Below are 20,420 nucleotides of genomic sequence, written 5' to 3' on the forward strand. Positions count from 1 at the left end.
GCACACCACTGCTAACAGGGTCAAGACTATGAAGGACAGAAATTGAGATCAAAGAGTGATATAATCTCAGAGAACGGGGGAATCATAGAGGCTTTGAAATTAAAGTTTCAGACTTTATGGGAAAAGAAACTGGAGGCATGGATAATACGAATTTCAAAAATAAAACTCCAAAGATTATAGAGTGAATAAGTGACATCAAAAGTATAGAATTCAATTCCTACTCATTGATCATCCTACTGGAATTTCTTCAGATCCTTTACTGGCCAAAAGTTTCTATATTGTTCATCTCTTAATCTATGATTTGTCCTTTTAGATAAGTATCTTTCAACTCATTGAATATACATTTTTTGTAGGAAGCATAGTAATCTAATTTCTTGTAATCTGAAATTAAATTTGAGGGTTCAATTGCAGACTTGGAACTGATTTTCTTTAGTAAGTTTATTGACCAGAAAATTTATTTATTCTGAATAGTAGGCATTTCTTTCTGTCTAATGGAATTTATTAGTTGCCTATGAAAGAAGCAGTTCGATCCACAGCAAAGAATAAGAGATGGGTAGCTAGACAAATTATGTTTTCATCTTCATTAAGATCTAGGAAAAATTTTCTGCTCACTATGCTATCAATAAAAAGTGAATTAACTTGGGCAAATCACCTTATAATATGGTATTAAACTTAGATATAAACTTATCCCTGTGGGCTGCATATTGACTTAGAAAACCATTTATATTATCTTTGTTATATCATTTTAATTTCTTTTCTGTTTTTTTTTTAACAATAATAGCTTTTTTTTAACACTGTCTAGCTGTGTGATCCTGGGCAAGTCACTTAATTTCCATTGTCTCAGCAAAAAAAAACCCCACCAATAATAGCTTTTTATTTTTCAAAATTCATGCAAAAAGTTTTCACCATTCACCTTTGTAAAACCTTGTGTTCCACATTTTTTCTCCTTCCCTCTTTACTTCCCTCCTCCCCTAGGCAGAAAGCTATCCAATATAGGTTAATCATGTGCAATTCTTCTAAACATATTTCCACATTTATCATGCTGCACAAGAAAAATCAGATCAAAAGGGGAAAAATGAGGGGGAAAAAAAACAAGCAAGCAAACAACAGCAACAACAAAGGTGAAAATACTATGTTGTGATCTACATTTAATTTGTTTGAAAAATATTTCCCATGCTTACATGAACTGATGCAAAGTGAAATAAGCAGAACCAGAATATTGTACAATATTAGCACTATTGCCAAGAGTATTGTAACAGCAATATTGTATGATGACCTACTATGAATAACTTAGCTCTCCCCAGCAATATAATGATCCAAGAAAATTGTGTAGATTTAGGATGAAAAGTGTTATCCATCTCCAGAGAAAAAACAGAGCCTAAAGGCAGATGAAAGATACTTTCTTTTTACTTTTCTTGGCTTTTTGTCTTTATTTTTTTTTCCACAAAATGACTTATGTGGAAATGTGTTGTATCCAACAATGTGTGTATAATCCATGTCAAACTGCTTGCTTCTCAGTGGCGGGGGAGGAGAGAGGGAGAGAATTTAAAATCAAAATTTGAAAAAAAAAAGTTAAAATTGTTATTCCATGTAACTGGGGGAAAATAAAATATTAAATTAAAAAATATTTTCTCCATTATCTTTTAATTTGGTTTGGGCTACACTAGGGAGTTTTGTCAGTCACTTGGGGCCTTCTGGCTGAGTTTTCTTTCTCTAGTCTAATGTGAAGCTCTTTGTGTTGTCAGAGAGACAGCTTCAATATAAGTTCTCAGTTAAATCCATAGATTCCCTTTTGGTCCATGAGCTCCTTTTTGTTAATGGTTGTTGCATAGTCTCCTCCTTTATAGCAAACGCTTATTCAGAATGCAGTCATATTAACTTAGTTTTATCTAGAGCCCAAACTCTTTGTAAAGGTACATATATCAAATAAACAAAATGCAGAAAACAACTGAAAATTAAAGTGACACTAGATTGCCAGGTGACAAGACAGAGATGGAGATTAAGTGGAGGGGAGATAAATTCACCAGATCTCAGTAGCAATGACAGTAAAGGAAACAGCAAAATTCTGTCCAGGCACATCCCAGCTGGATTGGGTCAGAGATTGGGTTTTCACCTTCCTAGGTGAAGTACCTTTCATTGGCAATAGACTGGCTGTTGGCATTTGTGCCTTTCTTCCCCCAAAATCCAAAGTTCTCAGGCTTCCTCTCTCCTTCCATTTGGGAAAAACTACATTTTCCCATTAGCCTCCTGGCCAATGGGGTTCATAAGTAGATAGAGAATGGTTCTCAGAGTCAGGGACATTGAAGTTCAGACTCTAATATATATCTATCACAACCTCTAAAAGACTCATTTAATTTCCCAGTGCCCCAGGCAACTCCCTAAAACTAAATTTCAGAACATTTTCTTTCAATGTTGGTTGAAGAAGTTTCCCCACTGGGAGTTTCTTCCACTAATGACAATACAGATAAAGACCAAAAATAAATTATTGCTTTGCAGGTGTTGGCAGGATACTGTAAATAAGAGGATATTTAAGTATTTTTTTAATTTATGTATTCATAGTTATATAATTTATATTCATTTTATAATTATGTATTCATATATATTTTTATTATATAATTTATGTATTCATAGTTAGACTGTGATCTTCCAGAATTTAAGCTCAATCAAGCTTAGATCATCCTTCTTAAATTGGGAATAATTTTGACCAAATAAGTGTTCTGTTCCAAGCTTTATTGATTAGCATTGACTAGGCTAGTAAGATCTGATGCCTCACTGACATAATATGTGTAGAGCACTTAGCACAGTGCCTGGCACATAGTGGGAGCTTAATTAATGTTTATTCTCTTTGCTTTCCCCTTTTTCTGAAAATTATTCTTCAAAAATATTTCTCTCATACACACTTTGAAATTTAAGAATATTGAAGACAGAATGAGAATATTAAGGCAGTAATGACTGCAATGAAGTTGAGACGAGTTTAAACAAAGACATTATTTTGATAATAGAACAGTATATGTGACCTTGATTGGTTTTAGCCATTTTTTAAATTAATATTAGCTCAAGTTGCTTAGCTGCATATAAACACAATGTGTAATGCTGAACAAAATATACTAATGCCTGCTCATAAGATTTCCTTCCAAAGAATCCAAGGCACAGATAAACCTTCTCAGAAGAACTGTCATCTCACGGCTTTTCATGTCACCTCCCGTGATGCAGACCCCAACCCGCTCGTTCCCACCCATCTCGTGTGACTCTTATCTATGTCCTTCCATAAGTTTGCCATAAATGTTGTACCCAATGTGTTGGGAAGCTTCCATGGCAACATGTAAAACATATAAACACAGAGAAAGCAAAACAGGAAAAGAGTGACTTGTACCATTGTTATTTCTGGTCACAAAAGAGAAAGAGCAGGGAAAAGGCCGATGGCAGGGATTCTCTTGTCCAGGGGTCCCTCAAACTTTTTAAATAAGGGGCCAGTTCACTGTCCCTCAGACTGTCAGAGGGCCGGACTATAGTAAAAACAAAAACTTGGTTTTGTAGGCCTTTGAATAAAGAAACTTCATAGCCCTGGGTGAGGGGGATAATCGTTCTCAGCTGCTGCATCTGGCCCATGAGCCGTAGTTTGAGAACCCCTGCCTTGTCTGTGAACATCAACGACTTACTGAGTAGCAAGCAGTGTGTCCACTGTGATACCTGTCTACCATCAAGTGGAAACAGGCTTTAAAAATATCACATTTTTCAATAAATTCCCCAGGCTTCTGTGCATATAGGAGAGCCCATTATTCTGTCCCTTTTAAGCATCAAACCATCTGGGTGAATCACAGTAAGTAAACATTGCTTTGACGAAAGCATCAGGGAAAGAGCTTTGTGCTATGATAGTCAAAGAAGAAATCTCTGAAACTGGCCAGTCAGGAGCCAGCAGTACACAGGCAGAGAAAGACAAGCTTTATTAAGAGAATGTCTGATGGACAGATATCACTGTCACCTAACTCCCGGGGCGGAGGTGGGGTAGTGACACTGATGGTTGCTAATTGGAAAGAAAGCATCTTTGAAAAGGAAAATGTCTTTCCTGATCTGGGCTCTGTTTTATCTGATAAGAATTGATAAAAAAAAAAAATTCTAAGCCATTTTAATACATCTAGAGATAGTGGCAAATTTGCCTTCTTTATTTTTAGTTTAGTGTGTTATTCTAGACTTAGCACCCAGATGAATAATTCCAAGGAAGTGATCATAAATTTTTCATCGTTTCAGTTCTGTCATTCTAGAACAAGGGCACATTGAGGAGATAACATCATTTCAATATGTGGGCTGAGTTGAGTCTGCTTCAGATGGTTTCTCTCAAAGTTAATTGATGGAAACTTCCCACCTTCAGAGTCTCTTATTACCTTAGCAATGCCCTGCCAAGACTGCTGAACTGCAGCTGTGGGTGTTACGTAGACACCCACACTACCAGTGTCAGGAAGGCTGTTCTTTCAAACCTCTAATTTATCTAATAATGTCTTTAGTGACTTGTGTAGGTTTGGCATTGTAATGAAAATGTTGCCTGGTTTGGGCTAGAACAAGAGTTCAGTTTGCAGCCTGAAAATTTGTATTCTCTTGTGTGTACACAGAAAATACTAGCATGTACATGAGGGAAAGGGTCTCATTAATACCTGCTTTTGTGTATCTAACATGGTCCTTAGGGTCTGAGGAATAAAATTCTGTTAACCATCCACTTGGGCTGCTCTTGATTAGTTTCTCTGAGCTTCCTATCTCACAGGAGTGAGGAAAGCTCTTTGGAAATCTAAAATTATTATTTGCCATAAATTAACAAAATTAATTTATTAATAAGTAATTAACTAAAGCATTTTAGTTTAATTAATCATTTATGGCAAATTAAAAATTAATTATTGCTATAGAAATGGAAGTTTTTATTTTTGTCACTTCTATTACTTTTAATATATTAACTCTTGTCAGCTTGCTAAAATAAGTTAAAATACTATTGGTACCCAAACGTATTCTGGACATTTAGAATCAGAAAGTTATCATATTTTAGAGTAATAAAAAAATATAAAGATTCAATATAAAAGAAAATATATTTCTTATATATAAATAAATATAAAGATTTTAGTTTCTTTGTTTTTTAAGGGAGGAAACAGAGGTCCGGAGAAATTAAATTATTTGCTTAGTGTCATGTGGCCAGTTAACAGCAGAGTTGGGACCGGTTTCCTGACTCCCAGTCCCATCATTCTATAATGCTTCTCTTAAGATTGGACATAGCTGTTAGATGCTATAATTTTTTCTCTCCCAGAAAAGTGTCAGCTCATCCAGTATGCAACCAGTATGAAATCCAGCCTTTGAGTCAGGCTATGTTACTGATCAGATACTGAGATAGCATCTAATCTTTTGAAACCTGTGGCAAAATAGAGATAGCACATGGTGTGAATTATGAGATAACACTGCTTTACTGAGGGTTGGGGTTATTGCCATTTATTATGAGGAACTTTGCCTGATTGCTTTAGCAAACAAAGGCAGACTGCAAGGAAAAAAAACACCAACTTGTGTGTTTACAGCGACAAAATCCTAAAGGTTTTCTTTAATGTAGTCCATGTTGCTGATTCTACATACTCCAGTGTGAAATCTAAACAGGAAAGTAGTCATGTCTTACATAGAAAATTTACATGCTCTTTCTTGAGATTTGTCGTTCGGCAGGGAATATAGCATTAATCCACAGATTCTAAGAATGATTTTCATGCTCCCATAATGACAGAACATCTGTGTCTGTCTTCACATTCTGCTGTATCACTGCTTGACTTTTACAAAAAGAATCATTTAGGAAAAACTTGACAAAAAAATTAATTTGTGTAAACATTGACTAAAGACCTAGCCACAGAAAGTGTGTGGTTTGTGCGTTAGAACACAATCCGTGTCTTTTTGGGAATCATAAAATAGTCTTCTAGACAGGTTTTGGTTTTGTGGCTTTTTTTTTTTTAAGACTACAAACAGGGTGGCGACGTAAGCTAAAAGATGTGCTGGCCAAAAATTAAATATATCATTTTAACAGTAGATTAGCATTAATAGCAGGGATAAATAATCAGAACTTTGTGACTGTGGCCTAATCCCAAAGATTTCAGCACAAGCCAGTTGAGTCGAGAATTTGTATGTACTTCAACTGTGAAATACAATTATTTTAGTTTAAAGTAGCAGGATGGTGAAATCTGAAATAACTAAGGAAACAGGTTTGAGAATATTGATTTATTAAGCAACGTATGACAATTACATAATAAATTGGGATCAGGCTTCCTCAGCTTGGCATTGGACTTGAATACAAGGGAAAACAGATTGTTATGCATTAAAGGAAAATAATTAACAGGATACAAAGCAGGATACAAGATTGTGTAATCTGATTTCTAATTGGAAGAAAGATTTTGAAGGATTTCCAAATTGGGAAGGAAAGAGTCAACAGAAATCAGAAAAGTTGTTCCACTTTCTCTCTCCCAAGTATCAGTATTTAATCAGATACATAATTGAATAGAAAGGTAACTGAGCTAGAACAAGAATTGAGTCACAAGATGGAGTCAAGGTGGTTCATTCAATTCTCACAGTTCCCATACTAGTTTGTTCACGAGTATCATTATGTGACAATTTTATTGAATCTGGGAGCCTCCTTATGAGCAAAACCATAGAAAATTCAGTAGTCTGAGAAATTCTAATATGTTTTCATGTACACAGAGACACTACTGCTTTGGTAAAGAACATCCTGTTTAAATGATTAGCTATCCAATTGAAGTATAAATAGAATGCTGATGAATAATTTCTCTCTTTTCTTAGTTGAAGATATTTATGCCAAATTAAAAATGATCCAATGGCACATAATACAGAATAATTACATTTACCTGCACAAAGCTAGGAAGGTTGATTGGGTGCTTTGAGGTCTAAACCAAAGAACAAAATACTAAATGAGCATTCATTCTCTTTAGTGGACTTGTTTTATAAAGATATAAAGCCCTGGATGGTTGGAATGATGGACGTTTAAGAAAAACATGATAATGCAAAGTAATTTGTATTGAATCGGGCTGAGGGGGAGAGGTGAGATGTGTATGAATATTTAAATGACAAAAGTCTATTAATTCATTGGCTATGAAAACTCCAATGTGGAATGTCCCTTAACTGGTGCAAACAGTAGCTCATCTGTAATTTATAGTCTTTGAGTGTTGTTTCCTGGGGCCCTGAGAGATTAAGAGATTTGTCTTCTCATAGTCAGTTTGTGCCAGAGGCTGAACTGGAACCCATGTTTTCCTGATTCCAAATCCCATCTTGTCCCTACTTCTGGTATAAAATTTTATTTTATTTTATTTTATTTTTTTTATTTAATAGCCTTTTATTTACAGGATTTATACATGGGTAACTTTATAGCATTAACAATTGCCAAACCTCTTGTTCCAATTTTTCACCTCTTACCCCCCCCCACCCCCTCCCCTAGATGGCAGGATGACCAGTAGATGTTAAATATATTAAAATATAACTTAGATACACACTAAGTATACATGACCAAAACATTATTTTGCTGTACAAAAAGAATCAGACTCTGAATTATTGTACAATTAGCTTGTGAAGGAAATCAAAAATGCATGTGTGCATAAATATAGGGATTGGGAATTTAATGTAATGGTTTTTAGTCATCTCCCAGAGTTCTTTTTCTGGGCATAGCTAGTTCAGTTCATTACTGCTCCATTAGAAATGATTTGGTTGATCTCGTTGCTGAGGATGGCCTGATCCATCAGAACTGGTCATCATCTAGTATTGTTGTTGAAGTATATAATGATCTCCTGGTCCTGCTCATTTCACTCAGCATCAGTTCGTGTAAGTCTCTCCAGGCCTTTCTGAAATCATCCTGTTGGTCATTTCTTACAGAACAGTAATATTCCATAATTTTCATATACCACAATTTATTCAGCCATTCTCCAACTGATGGACATCCATTCAGTTTCCAGTTTCTAGCCACTACAAAAAGGGCTGCCACAAACATTCGTGCACATACAGGTCCCTTTCCCTTCTTTATAATCTCTTTGGGATATAATCCCAGTAGTAACACTGCTGGATCAAAGGGTATGCACAGTTTGATAACTTTTTGAGCATAGTTCCAAACTACTCTCCAAAATGGTTGGATTCGTTCACAACTCCACCAACAATGCATCAATGTCCCAGTTTTCCCGCATCCCCTCCAACAATCATCATTATTTTTTCCTGTCATCTTAGCCAATCTGACAGGTGTGTAGTGGTATCTTAGAGTTGTCTTAATTTGCATTTCTCTGATTAATAATGACTTGGAGCATCTTTTCATATGACTAGAAATAGTTTCAATTTCTTCATCTGAGAATTGTCTGTTCATATCCTTTGACCATTTTTCAATTGGAGAATGGCTTGATTTTTTATAAATTAGAGTTAATTCTCTATATATTTTGGAAATGAGGCCTTTATCAGAACCTTTGACTGTAAAAATATTTTCCCAGTTTATTGCTTCCCCTCTAATCTTGTCTGCATTAGTTTTGTTTGTACAAAAACTTTTCAGTTTGGTATAATCGAAATTTTCTATTTTGTGATCAGTAATGATCTCTAGTTCTGCTTTGGTCATAAAGACCTTCCCCTTCCACAGGTCTGAGAGGTAAACTATCCTATGTTCCTCTAATTTATTAATGATTTCATTCTTTATGCCTAGGTCATGAACCCATTTTGACCTTATCTTGGTGTACGGCGTTAAGTATGGATCAATGCCTAGTTTCTGCCATATTAGTTTCCAATTTTCCCAGCAATTTTTATCAAACAGTAAGTTCTTATCCCAAACTGGGATCTTTGGGTTTGTCAAAGACTAGGTTGCTATATTTGTTGACTGTTTTGTCCCTTGAACCTAATCTATTCCACTGATCAACTAATCTATTCCTTAGCCAATACCAAATTGGTATAAAATTTAAAAAATATATATAAACAATCATTTTCAAGTCTATTTCAAGTAATTAAAGAGCATTACTTAACAATTTAGAATTCCTGAGTTGAAGTACAGAAGACCTGAATTCAGATCCTATGCAGATATTTACTGGCTTTGTAATTCTGGGCAAATTTTTTAATCACCTACTGTTCCTAGGCGTGCGTGCTCGCTCTCTCTCTCTCTCTCTCTCTCTCTCTCTCTCAATAGTATTTTATTTTTTCCAATTATATGTAAAGACAATTGTTAACATTCATTTTTATAAAATTTTGAGTTCCAGATTTTTCTCCCTTCCTCCTTTTCCTCCCCTCCCCTCTTCCTCAAACAGTGAACAATTTGACATAGGTTATTTATATGCAGTCATGTAAAACATATTTCCATATTAGTCATATTGTGAAAGAAGAGACAGACTGAAAAGAAAAAAAACACAAAATTAAGAAAGTGAAAATGGTATTCAAAGTTCATCAATTCTTTCTCTGGCAATGGATAGCACTTTCTATCATGAATCCTTTGGAATTTGTCTTGGATCACTGCATTGCTGAGAGGAGCTAAGTCATTCATAGTTGATTATCACACATTACTTCTTAGTTCTGCTCATTTTACTTTGCATCAATTCATGTAAGTCTTTCCAGGTTTTTTTGAAATTCTTCTATTCATCATTTCTTATAGTACAATATTATCCCATTACATTCCTATATCACTACTCATTCAGCCATTCCTCAATTGATGAGCATCCTCTCAATTTCCAATATTTTACCTAGGTTACTCTCTAAAGATTCCAAATTACAGAGAAGTTGCTAATTGCATTGGTGGAAGGACTTTCTGCACTGTTAGTTTCCATACCAATGAACTAAATGGTCTAGACTTACTCCCCAAAATACAGAGCAGACAGAGCATATTCCCAAGTTTTAACCTCTCTCTTTCTCAATTTCTTCATCCTTAAAATGAAGGAATTGGACTCTATGGCCTTTAAAGTTCCAGCTCTAAATCTAGGATCTTATCATCCTATGATTATGATACTGGTATTTAAAGTGATCACAAAATTGAACTTGCTGATTTCAGAAGAGTCAAGTGGAATTCATCAACATGATACAATGGAAAGAACTCTGGAGTCAGCAAACACTTGCCGTACTTGGACACTGTTCAAAGTTCTAGGGGAATAAAGACAGGCAAAAAATAGTCCCTGCTTCAAGGAATTGGATTATTATCCCACTTCTGATACTTCCTTCCCTCCTAAACCTCAACAACTCATTTCATCTCCCCAGAAGGTTTTCTCATCTGTAAAATGATGGAGTTGAATTTCATGGCCATTTAGGTTTCTTCCAACTCTAGACCTAGCATCTTTCAGATGATACTACCAGCGTTATTCTAATTAAACATAATTCTATTTTCCATTTGGAGAGGAGGTGACTGAATTAGTCAAAATATTCTTATTTTTCAAAGCTCCTCCCAAAACAAAGAACTTAACACAAACTTCAGAGAAGTCTCAAGGCAGTGGAATTTGTTAAATCATCCCCTCTCAACAAGAGAAATTTGTGCTCCTTTAATTCTTGTCAAACATATTTATTGTTGTTGCTCAGTCATTTTGTGTTTTACTTTGGTGATTTGGTTTTTCTTGGCAAAGACAGTAGAGAGGTTTGCCACTTCTTTCTTCATTTTACAGAAGAGAAAAATTAAGAAAATATATCTAAGTGTCTGAGGCCAGATTTGAACTTAGGAAGATAAGTGTTCTGACTCAAGGCCCAGAGTTCTATCTCCTGTGTCACTTTGCTGCACCCAGATATATCTTACATTTGCTCAAATGTCAAAACTTCATATATCCTAATTTTCCTAGTAGTGTTTGAGAAAAGGTGAATGGAGGCAGTTATTAGCACATTAGTCACTCCTGATAAGTCTCTGGATAATGACAGGATATGATTCTGTTTAAGTAGTATCAAACATTCTCTGATGTGACTGTTTTAAAATATATTTGCAAATCTGATTTTTCACAAGTAATCACTGTTTTAATTCAAAGTCAAAATTAGGAGAAAAGATTCAGACTTAGTTTATAGCTTTCTGTCACATGGGAATAGATGCTTGATGTTGAACATTTCCCTAGATATTAGTCAGATAATCCTCTTCCCTACCTCGCTGAAAATATTTTCATTCTGTCTGGCAAAAAAAGAAAAAAAATTAACAGGGACTAAAAGTGTCTTGCAGTTGATACATCTGCCACTAATGGAACTGATGGTTAATGCTCTCATTCTCTAAAGTTTTAACATGCTTTTATGAATTTCAAGCTAAACAGTTGGAAATTGAACAAAAAAGTTTCCTTTATAATTCAGAGAGGTTGAAAAGATGAGAGGGGCAAAGGAGATGATTGTGTATAAAAGGTGATTGGGGATAGATGGTTGGTCATAAAGCCAAGGGAATAAAATGAGACAATCTTTATAAAAATAGTCATTTTCAAGTATACAATAAGGAATTAAGAAGGATTACTCAAAAGCTCAGAGCTGGAGTCAGGAAGATCTAGGGTTCAGAGCCCATATAATCACTTCATAATTTTGAGACTCTGGGCTAGGCTCTTAACCTCTAAACAACCTTAACCCCTAAATCCTTAACTCTTAACCCTTAAGCAATTCTCTCTTTTTTTAAATAACAGCTTCTTATTTTCAAAACAAATGCATGGATAATTTTCAACATTCATTTTGGCAAAACCTTGTGTTCCAAATTTTTCTCCCTCCTTTCTCCCACTTCCTCCCTTAGATCTCAGGTAATTTAATATACATTAAACATGTGTAATTCTTCTATACATATTTGCACATTTATCATGTTGCACAAGAAAAACTAGGTCAAAAAGAAAAAAAAATGAGAAAGAAAAAAACAAGCAAGCAAACAGAAAAAAAATGAAATTATGATATTGTGATGCACATTCAGTCCCCACTGTTCTTTCTGAATGCAGAGAGCTCTCTCTATCACAAGTTTATTGGAATTGGCCTGAATTACCATTGTTGAAAAAAGCCACATTTATTAGAGTTGATCATTACATAATTTTGTTGTTGTGTATAATGTTCTCTTGGTGCTCACTTAGCTGATCTTTCTGAAACCATCTTGCTGATCTTTTCTCATATAACAATAATAGCGCATAACGTTCATATACTGTAATTTATTCAGTCATTTCCCAGTTGATGGGCATTCACTCATAAACTCTCTTAAGACTATAAATTACAGAGAAATTCCTGATTGCATGGGTGAAGGGAGTTTCTGCAGTGGAAGTTCCCACACTAATGAATTAAAGGGTCTAGACTCACCAAAAGATTAAACCCAAAGACCCCAGCTTCTGGAATAAGAATTCACTATTTGACAAAAATTGCTAGGAAGGGGCAGCTAAGTGGCACAGTGAATAGAGCACCAGCCCTGAAATCAGGAGGATCTGAATTCAAATTTGGCCTCAGATACTTAACACTTCCTGGCTGTGTGATCCTGGGCAAGTCACTTAATCCCAATTGCCTCAGCAAAAAAAAAAAAACCAAAAAAAAATTTCTGGGAAAATTGGAAAATAGTATGGCACAAACTAGGCATTGACCCACACCTAACACCTATACCAAGATAAGGTCAAAATGGGTTCATAATTTAGATATAAAGAATATTTTAAGCAAATTAGAAAAACAAAGGATAATCTACCTCTCAGATCTGTGGAGAAGGAAGGAAACTGTGGCCAAAAAAGAACCAGAGTACATTATGCAGTGCAAAATGGATAACTTTGATTATATTTATTAAGTTAAGAAGTTTTTGTACAAACAAAACCAAGGCATACAAGATTAGAAGGGAAGCAATAAACTGGGGGGAAATTTTTACATTAAAGGGTTCTGATAAAGACCTTATTTCTAAAATATATGGAGAATTAACTCAAATTTATAAGAATTCAAGCCATTCTTCAATTAATAAATGGTCAAAGGATATGAACAGACAATTTTCAGATGAAGAAATTAAAACTATTTCTAGTCATACAAAAAGTGCTCTAAATCACTATTGATCAGAGAAATGCAAATTACAACAACTCTGAAGTACCACTACATACTTCTCAGATTGACTAAAATGACAGGAAAAGATAATGATGAATGTTGGAGAGGATTGAATAAACTGGGACACTGATACATTGTTGGTGGAATTGTAAACTGATCCAACCATTCTGAAGAACAATTTGGAACAATGCCCAAAGGGTTATCAAACTGTGCATATCCTTTATATCCCAAAAAGATTTTAAAGGAGGGAAAGGGACCCACATGTACAAGAATGTTTGTAGAAACTCTCTTTGTAGTAGCCAGAAACTGAACTGAATGGATGTCCATCAGCTGGAGAACGGCTGAATAAGTTATCATGTATGAATGTTATGGAATATTATTGTTCGGTAAGAAATGACCAGCAGGATGATTTCAGAGAGGCCTGGAGAGACTTACATGAACTGATGCGAAGTGAAATGAGCAGAACCAGGAGATCATTGTATACAGCAACATCAAGACTATATGATGATCAATTCTGACGGACATGGCCCTCTTCAACAATGAGATGATTCAGGCCAGTTCAATGATCTTGTGATGAAGAGAGTCATCTGCACCCAAAGATATAGGAACTGAATGTGGATCACAACATAGTATTTTCACTCTTTTTGTTGTTGTTTGCTTTTTTTCCTATTTTTTCCTTTTTGATCTGATTTTTCTTGTGTAGCATTGAGAAAATTGTATATATAGATATAAATATTTGTGAAAATATATATAGAAGAATTGCGCATGCTTAATATATATTGGATTACTTGTCATCTAAGGGAAGGGGTAAGGCAAGGGAGGGGGAAAAAGTTGGAACACAAGGCTTTGTAATTTAAATGTTGAAAATTATCCATGCATTTGTTTTGAAAATAAAAAGCTTTAATAATAATTTTTAAAAAGGATTAGGGGCTCTGGTAGGACCATTGGATTGATTCAGAAAAATAAACTCTTTGTTAGGTACCATTCCACCTAAATGTATATTGCCTCAGAACTCCTGAGTTTCACAAGGACCTACCTGTATGATAGATAATTGGGGCAGATTCATTCCAATCACATCTAACTCTTTGTGACCCTCCTGGGGTTTTCTTGGCAAAAATACAAATGGTTGTTCATTCTCTGGATTGTTTCACAGATCAGGCAAAGAGGCAAATCGGGTTAAGTGACTTGCCCCGAGTCACATAGATAATAAGTGTCCAAGGTCACATTTGAATTCAGGTTCTCCTGATTCCATTGTACCACCTAGCTGCCCTATCCTAGGTAGAGATTCTTTTCATGTCCTCTGGTAGATTACAAATTCCATGTGAGCAAGAGCCACAATCTCTTTAATCTTTGCATCTCTCCTGATGTGGTGTTCTATGCATATGTTTAAATTGATTTGACAATTGTCAAAATGTCTCTTTCTAAATGTTTTGCCTAGCAATGGAGGATTTAAACACTGCTACTGTATCCCCTTTGTTTTAGATGCCTCTTTGTTTTTAATTTCATAATCATTTCTTGACAATTCTAGAATCCCTTTCAGTGACCAAAAAAAAAAAGTTAAAAACCCCACAGTCTGTATGTATTCCCTTCTTATTTCCCCCCTCTTCCTCACAACCCCTCCCCATCTTTTCTTTTCTTTTCTTTCTCTCTCTTTTTCTCTTTCTCTTTCTCTCTCTCTCTCTCTCTTTCTCCCTGAGACCACAATTGACTTTGCATTTCATCTGAATTTAGCTGCTTTTTCGTGTTATCTTTATTAGCATCATTGAAGTTATTGTATTTATTGTTCTCCTGGTTCTCCTTTTTTTCTTTTGCTCTGCATTCATTCATACACCTCCCCATATTTCCCTGAATCCCTTCCCTTCATTTCTTATAGCAGAATAATATTCCATTACATTCACATCCCACATTTCTTTCAGATGTTCTGCAACCTAAGAGTTCTCATTTTCTTTCTACTTTTGTTACCACAAAAAACACTACTACAACTATTTTGGTATATATGGGGCCTTTTTGACTTTGATCTCCTTGTATTCCTTCTGATTTTGAAATGACTTCTGCTTTATATGAAATTCACTGCTTTATGAACTCTTGCTGAAGTCTGCCTTCCCTTTATCTTTTTCAGTAATTGCCCTTCCTTTTTGGCTGCTGCTTTAGCCAGAGCAACATCAGATGAAGTCCTTCAGAGTGATCTTTCTATGTACTATATACCAAAGGAAACAGATGGCTCAGAGGGGACTGTGGGTAAGTAGCTCTGTACATTATTTAAAATACTAAAATGTTATGCAAAATGACCCACGGCAAGTGGCACCTAAATCTATATTCTGTATTTTCTTAGTTTTATAATTCAATATTGACTACCGAAAGGGATATTTTAAAAAAATAAGTGGAAGGGAGAAAAAATGTTTAGCTTTTGTAGATGAATTCAGAAGAAAGGAGAGGTATAGGAAGGTACCATGCTACAGATTCAAAGAAAACAATTACAATGACAACTATAGTAGAAGGGATTGATGTCTAGATACACAGAAAGAGTGAGCCAAAGAGAAGCATTAATTATTAGTCAATTATTAAAGAGAATTACTTATTAGTCAAGTAGTCTGTCATTATTATTATTAATCATTTCTGATTTTAAAGTTAAAATGTAAAGTTTTGTAGTTTACCTTTAATAAATAGAGCACTGAAAATGGTCCACCATACTAAAAAAAAGTCAAGAACAAAAAAACTAAACATTCCTAAAAACAATGGTAAACCTGGACTCTTTGTTACAGTAAATTTCACATCAATCAATAGGGAGGTGGCTCTAAGAAAAATGTACAGCTGGCATTCTAGCTTTTCAGAAAGGCTATTGTAGGCTTCTTCCCCCAGGCAAAGGAGCAAAATAGATTTGTCAATGTCTTAGAGAGGCAGAATTTATTCAGTCCAAAACTGCCTCTAAGGAAATGCTGATGTTTTGAAAATAAAAGACCTTTCAGCTCAAAATAATCTAATATGGCAATTTTTCATTTCAATGTATTAGCCTAAGACTCACTCTATTTACCACTCTAGGCCCCACTGATAAAAAGATAAAAAGTGCCATAGTTTCTGATTTCAAGGACTTTATTGTCCAGAAGAACATGATATATATATATATAATTCAATTCAACAGACATTTAAGTGTTTACTCTGTGCCAGCTGCAGTACTAGGTGTTGGGGATACAATGACCAAAGCAAAAATCCCTACCCACAAGTAACTTACATTCTGCTAGGAGAAATAATTTGCACATTAATAAATTAAAATGTAAGGCAAATGGAATAAGGCTGGGGATCAGAAAAGCCTTACAGGGGAGGAAGTCACTGAGCTTTAAAGGAAAAATTCAAAGAGGCAAAAATGAAAAGTGAGGGTATCCTAGGTAAGACAGTCCCTGTGAATCCCTGGAGGCAGAAAATGAAAGGTTGAGCTCAGGAAATGGCTGTCTGGTCTAGCTGGAATATGAAGTCCATAAAGCATTGTAATATGAACTGAGACTGGAAAAACAGGTGAGAATCAAACTAAATGCTGTTGGAGGATTCTATATTCTATTCATGAAACAGTAGAAAAAAAGAAGAGAATGCTTTCAGGTGGGATTCAGGATAAAATAGTACTGGAGTCAGAATCCTAATAAGGATCCTGAAAGGCGGAAATCAGGAGAGTGCCATGGGATGAAAAATGGGTTGTACAAATGCATTGAGAGAGATGTCATGTTGAGTTAGAGGAACAAGGGATATAAGTAGATTTACCAAGGAGTGACATAGTAGGACCTGTGCCCCATATCATTTCAGTAGGTATGTTAAGGATGTGTCTGAGAGTGGAGAGTTAGTAGGCAATTGGCTGTAGTCCAGATAAGGGCTGATGAGACCTTGACCAAAAGGTATAGGGGAAGGAAAAAGCTGAGCCAGTGGAGCAGAAGGCACAGGACATAGCAAATTGATTAAATGTGAGGGAATGAGAAAACAGGAAGAGACGAATATGATAGATTTTGAATCTGGGTAACTGGGAGAATAATAGCAATTGTTGCAGAAATAGGGAAGTTGGAAAGAAGAAGGGGTTTAGGGTTGTTTTTTAAGGGAGGAGGAGAGATGTATGAGTTATGTTTTAGACATGTTGAGTTTGGGGTGCCAGTAAGACAACCTGGTGAAGCTGTCCAGGAAGCAGCTGGGTGGAGAACTGGAGGACAGGGCAGAAATTAAAACTAGATATTTCAATTTGAGAATCATTTGCAAACATGTGATTATTATACCACTGGGAACAGAAGAGATCATCCTGGAAGAGTATGGAAAGGGAAGAACGCTGAAATCTAGAGCTTTGTGCAATGTTCATGCATAGGGAGTGACAGAAGGATGAAAAACTAATTTAGGACTCTGGTCAGAAAGGTTGGTAAAGAGTCAGAAAAGATGAGAGTCACAGAAGCCAGAGGGAGAAAAGGTAGGAGGGAAGAGTTTTGCAGAAGAGTTAAGCAGGGATAAGGACTGAGAAAAAATTATTGGCATTGCCAATTAAAAGGTTATTGTCAGTTTCCCTGATAAAGGCCTAATTTCTCAACTATATAGAGAACTGAGTCAAATTTATAAGAATGAGTCTTTCCCTAATTGATAAGTTGTCAAAGGATAAGAACCAGTAATTTTCAGATGAAGAAATCAAAGATAACTTTAGTCATATGAAAAAAATGCTCTAAATCACTATTGATTAGGGAAATGCAAATTAAAACAACTAGGATTCTACATCATATTAGATTACATCTACATTAGATCTAAGATTACATCTACACTACACTACTACACTAGATCTAGATTACATCTAGATTAGATCTACATCACCTATTAGATTAGTTAACATAACTGAAAAGGAAAATGACAATGCTGGAGGAGATGTAGAAAAAAATTGGGACACTAATGCACTATTAGTGAAGTTGTGGAAAAGGAAAAGGCTTTATATATACAAAAATATTTATAGCAGATCTTTTTTTAGTAGCAGTAGGGAATAGCTAAACAAGTTATGGTTTATGATTGTTATGGAATAGTATTGTGCTATAAGAAATAAGCTGAATCGTTTCAGAAAAACTTGTGAAAACTTATATGAACTGATACAAAATGAAGTGAGCAGGAAAAAATCATAAAAATTAAATTAATAAATGAAATGAGAACCAGCAGACCATCACACCACAATAACAGCAATATTGTGGGATGATCAACTATGAATCACTTAGCTATTCTCAGCACTACAATGATCTATGACAATGCTAAAGGATTTATGATGAAAAAATACTACATACCTCCAGAGAAAAAAGCTAATGAAGGTTAAACACAGATCAAAGCATACTTTCTTAATCCTGCTTTTTTGGATTGTTGTGGGGTTTGGGGTGTTTTTTTTTCTTTTGTAACATGGCTAATATGAAAATATATTTTGCATGGCTGCATTGTACAATCTACATCAACTTGCTTGCCTTTCAAAGATGGAGGAAAGGGATAAAGAGAATTTGGAATTCAAATATTAAAAAAAATTTTGCATGTAATTGAGAAAAATTTTTAAAGATTATTGATGACCTGAGAGAGGAAGATATGAGTGAAAAGATTGAGAACAGAAGCCAGATTGCAGATGGTTGGAAGAGTGTAGTAAGTAGTAAATGAAGAAGCACTAATGGGAAGTAAGCTAGTCTGGCTAAAAAAAAGCTTAAGAGGGGAAGAAGAGATAAGAAGATAGTTTGTGGGGGTAGTAGGGCCAAAGAAAGTATATTTTGGATTATGTTGTTAATCAACTAGCAAGATCCAAGAGACTGGAAGAGATGGGAGTGAAAGGGTTTAGGAATTAGCTCAACTCGGGTCAAAAGATTTGGGTTCTCACAGTAAAATAGGAGCTGAGGTAATTTGCTGAGAGGAGCAAAGTGATGAGGTGAAAGGTTAAGAGGTGAGTTGAAGATTAAAAAGAAGAGGAGGTTTAGAACAACTGCTTTGGGGAAGCAAATGTCTCTTCTTGTCTTTATCAAAATCAATTGACACCTGAAATCAATATGGTCCAAAGTGAAGTTAGAATTCCTGCTCTAATTGTCAATAATTAGAAGTATTAGTGTAAGGAGGTAAATTTGACCTCATGTGAAAACTTGGGGGTATGATCCATATGATTGTACTGTGACTCTGGATATGGGTTTACCTTATTCAAAAGAAGAAGAGTAAGTGAATGGGGAGAGTGGGGTAACACTGCATATTAAGAAGATAGAAATACAGGAACTAGCATGATGGAGAGTATTTGAATGAAGGTCAAAGGGAAGAGAAATAAAGTGACTTTGTCACTGGCTTATACCAACAATTACCTGGACAGAAGAGAAGAAGTAAATGAAGAGTTTGGGGAACATCACAAGCATTCCGCAAAGATATGATAAAGTGGTGATATAGGACTTTTATTATCATGACATCTGCTGGCATAGCATTCTCTCACTCTCACTATCTTGCTCTCTCTTACTCATCTTGACTTATTGATTATTTCATCCTTAAAAGATGGAGAAATCAATGGAAAATGCTATTCTGGGTCAGTTTTCTCACTAACAGGGAGAAATTTATTTCAGAGATAGAAATGATAGTAAACCTGAATAAGTGAGGAGAAAGTATAAGAGAAGCAGATTTTGGGTTATCACCTAATTTTCTAGATTTGGGAAATGAAGACTTCAAAAGTTTCAAAAGAAAGATATGCAGGATCCTATGGATTAAAATGTTTCAGAGAAAATGAGCTCAGGAGAGATATGTGTTGCTCAAGAAATGAAATTCGAAGATACTAAGGGAAATAATTCCATTGAGGAAGAAAAATGAAATTTTTCTGGAGAGATCAATTCACCAACGAATTGAATTTTTAAAAGAAATTTACAGAAGATAAAAGCAAAATCAGAGAATGAATATTAGAGTGTGGTTCTCTCCTGTAAAAATTGTCAAGAATGTTAAAATTAAGGATGAGCTAAGGCTGGTAAAGGAAGCTAAAAAACAACTAAAAAGACTTGTTGAATTTTTAAAAATATATTTTGGAAGCTAAAGGAAGACCAAAGAAGAGAAAGGACCTGTGCATAAAATGAGTAGGTTGGTGATAATTAACAAGAGGGAAAGGTAAAGCCATTCAATTTGTATTTTATTTCTGTTAATTCTGCAACAAGGAAAAATGACCTTCACTCTGAAAATGACAGAAGAAAATGATTAACAGGAAATTGATGCCCAAGATAAATAGATAATAAGTGAACACCTAGTTGCTCTTGTTAAAAATCAAGTCACCAACCTCAGATGAACTACAGCCTTGGTTTCTGAAAGAACTGTCAGATGTGTTTGACCATGCTACTCTCAGTAATATGTAAAACATTATAGAAAAATGAGAGATGCCATGAAATTGGGGAAGAGCAAGTGTTCCAATTGCTGAGGGAGAGAGAGACAAAGAGAGAAACACACACACACACACACACACACACACACAC

At 35.2% G+C, this 20,420-nt stretch overlaps 1 protein-coding gene across 1 annotated transcript in view; it reads left to right on the top strand.

Annotated features, from left to right (window-relative positions):
- Positions 1 to 20,420, top strand: part of PPM1E (protein phosphatase, Mg2+/Mn2+ dependent 1E) — a 205,436-nt gene that overhangs the window by 154,702 nt on the left and 30,314 nt on the right. The window contains exon 2 of the mRNA XM_031966498.1: positions 15,083 to 15,201. Coding sequence (XP_031822358.1) covers positions 15,083 to 15,201 — 119 coding nt within the window. The remainder of the gene's footprint in view (positions 1 to 15,082; positions 15,202 to 20,420) is intronic.

The sequence above is a fragment of the Sarcophilus harrisii genome, chromosome 4 (genome assembly GCF_902635505.1).
Source record: "Sarcophilus harrisii chromosome 4, mSarHar1.11, whole genome shotgun sequence".
Taxonomy (NCBI): domain Eukaryota; kingdom Metazoa; phylum Chordata; class Mammalia; order Dasyuromorphia; family Dasyuridae; genus Sarcophilus; species Sarcophilus harrisii.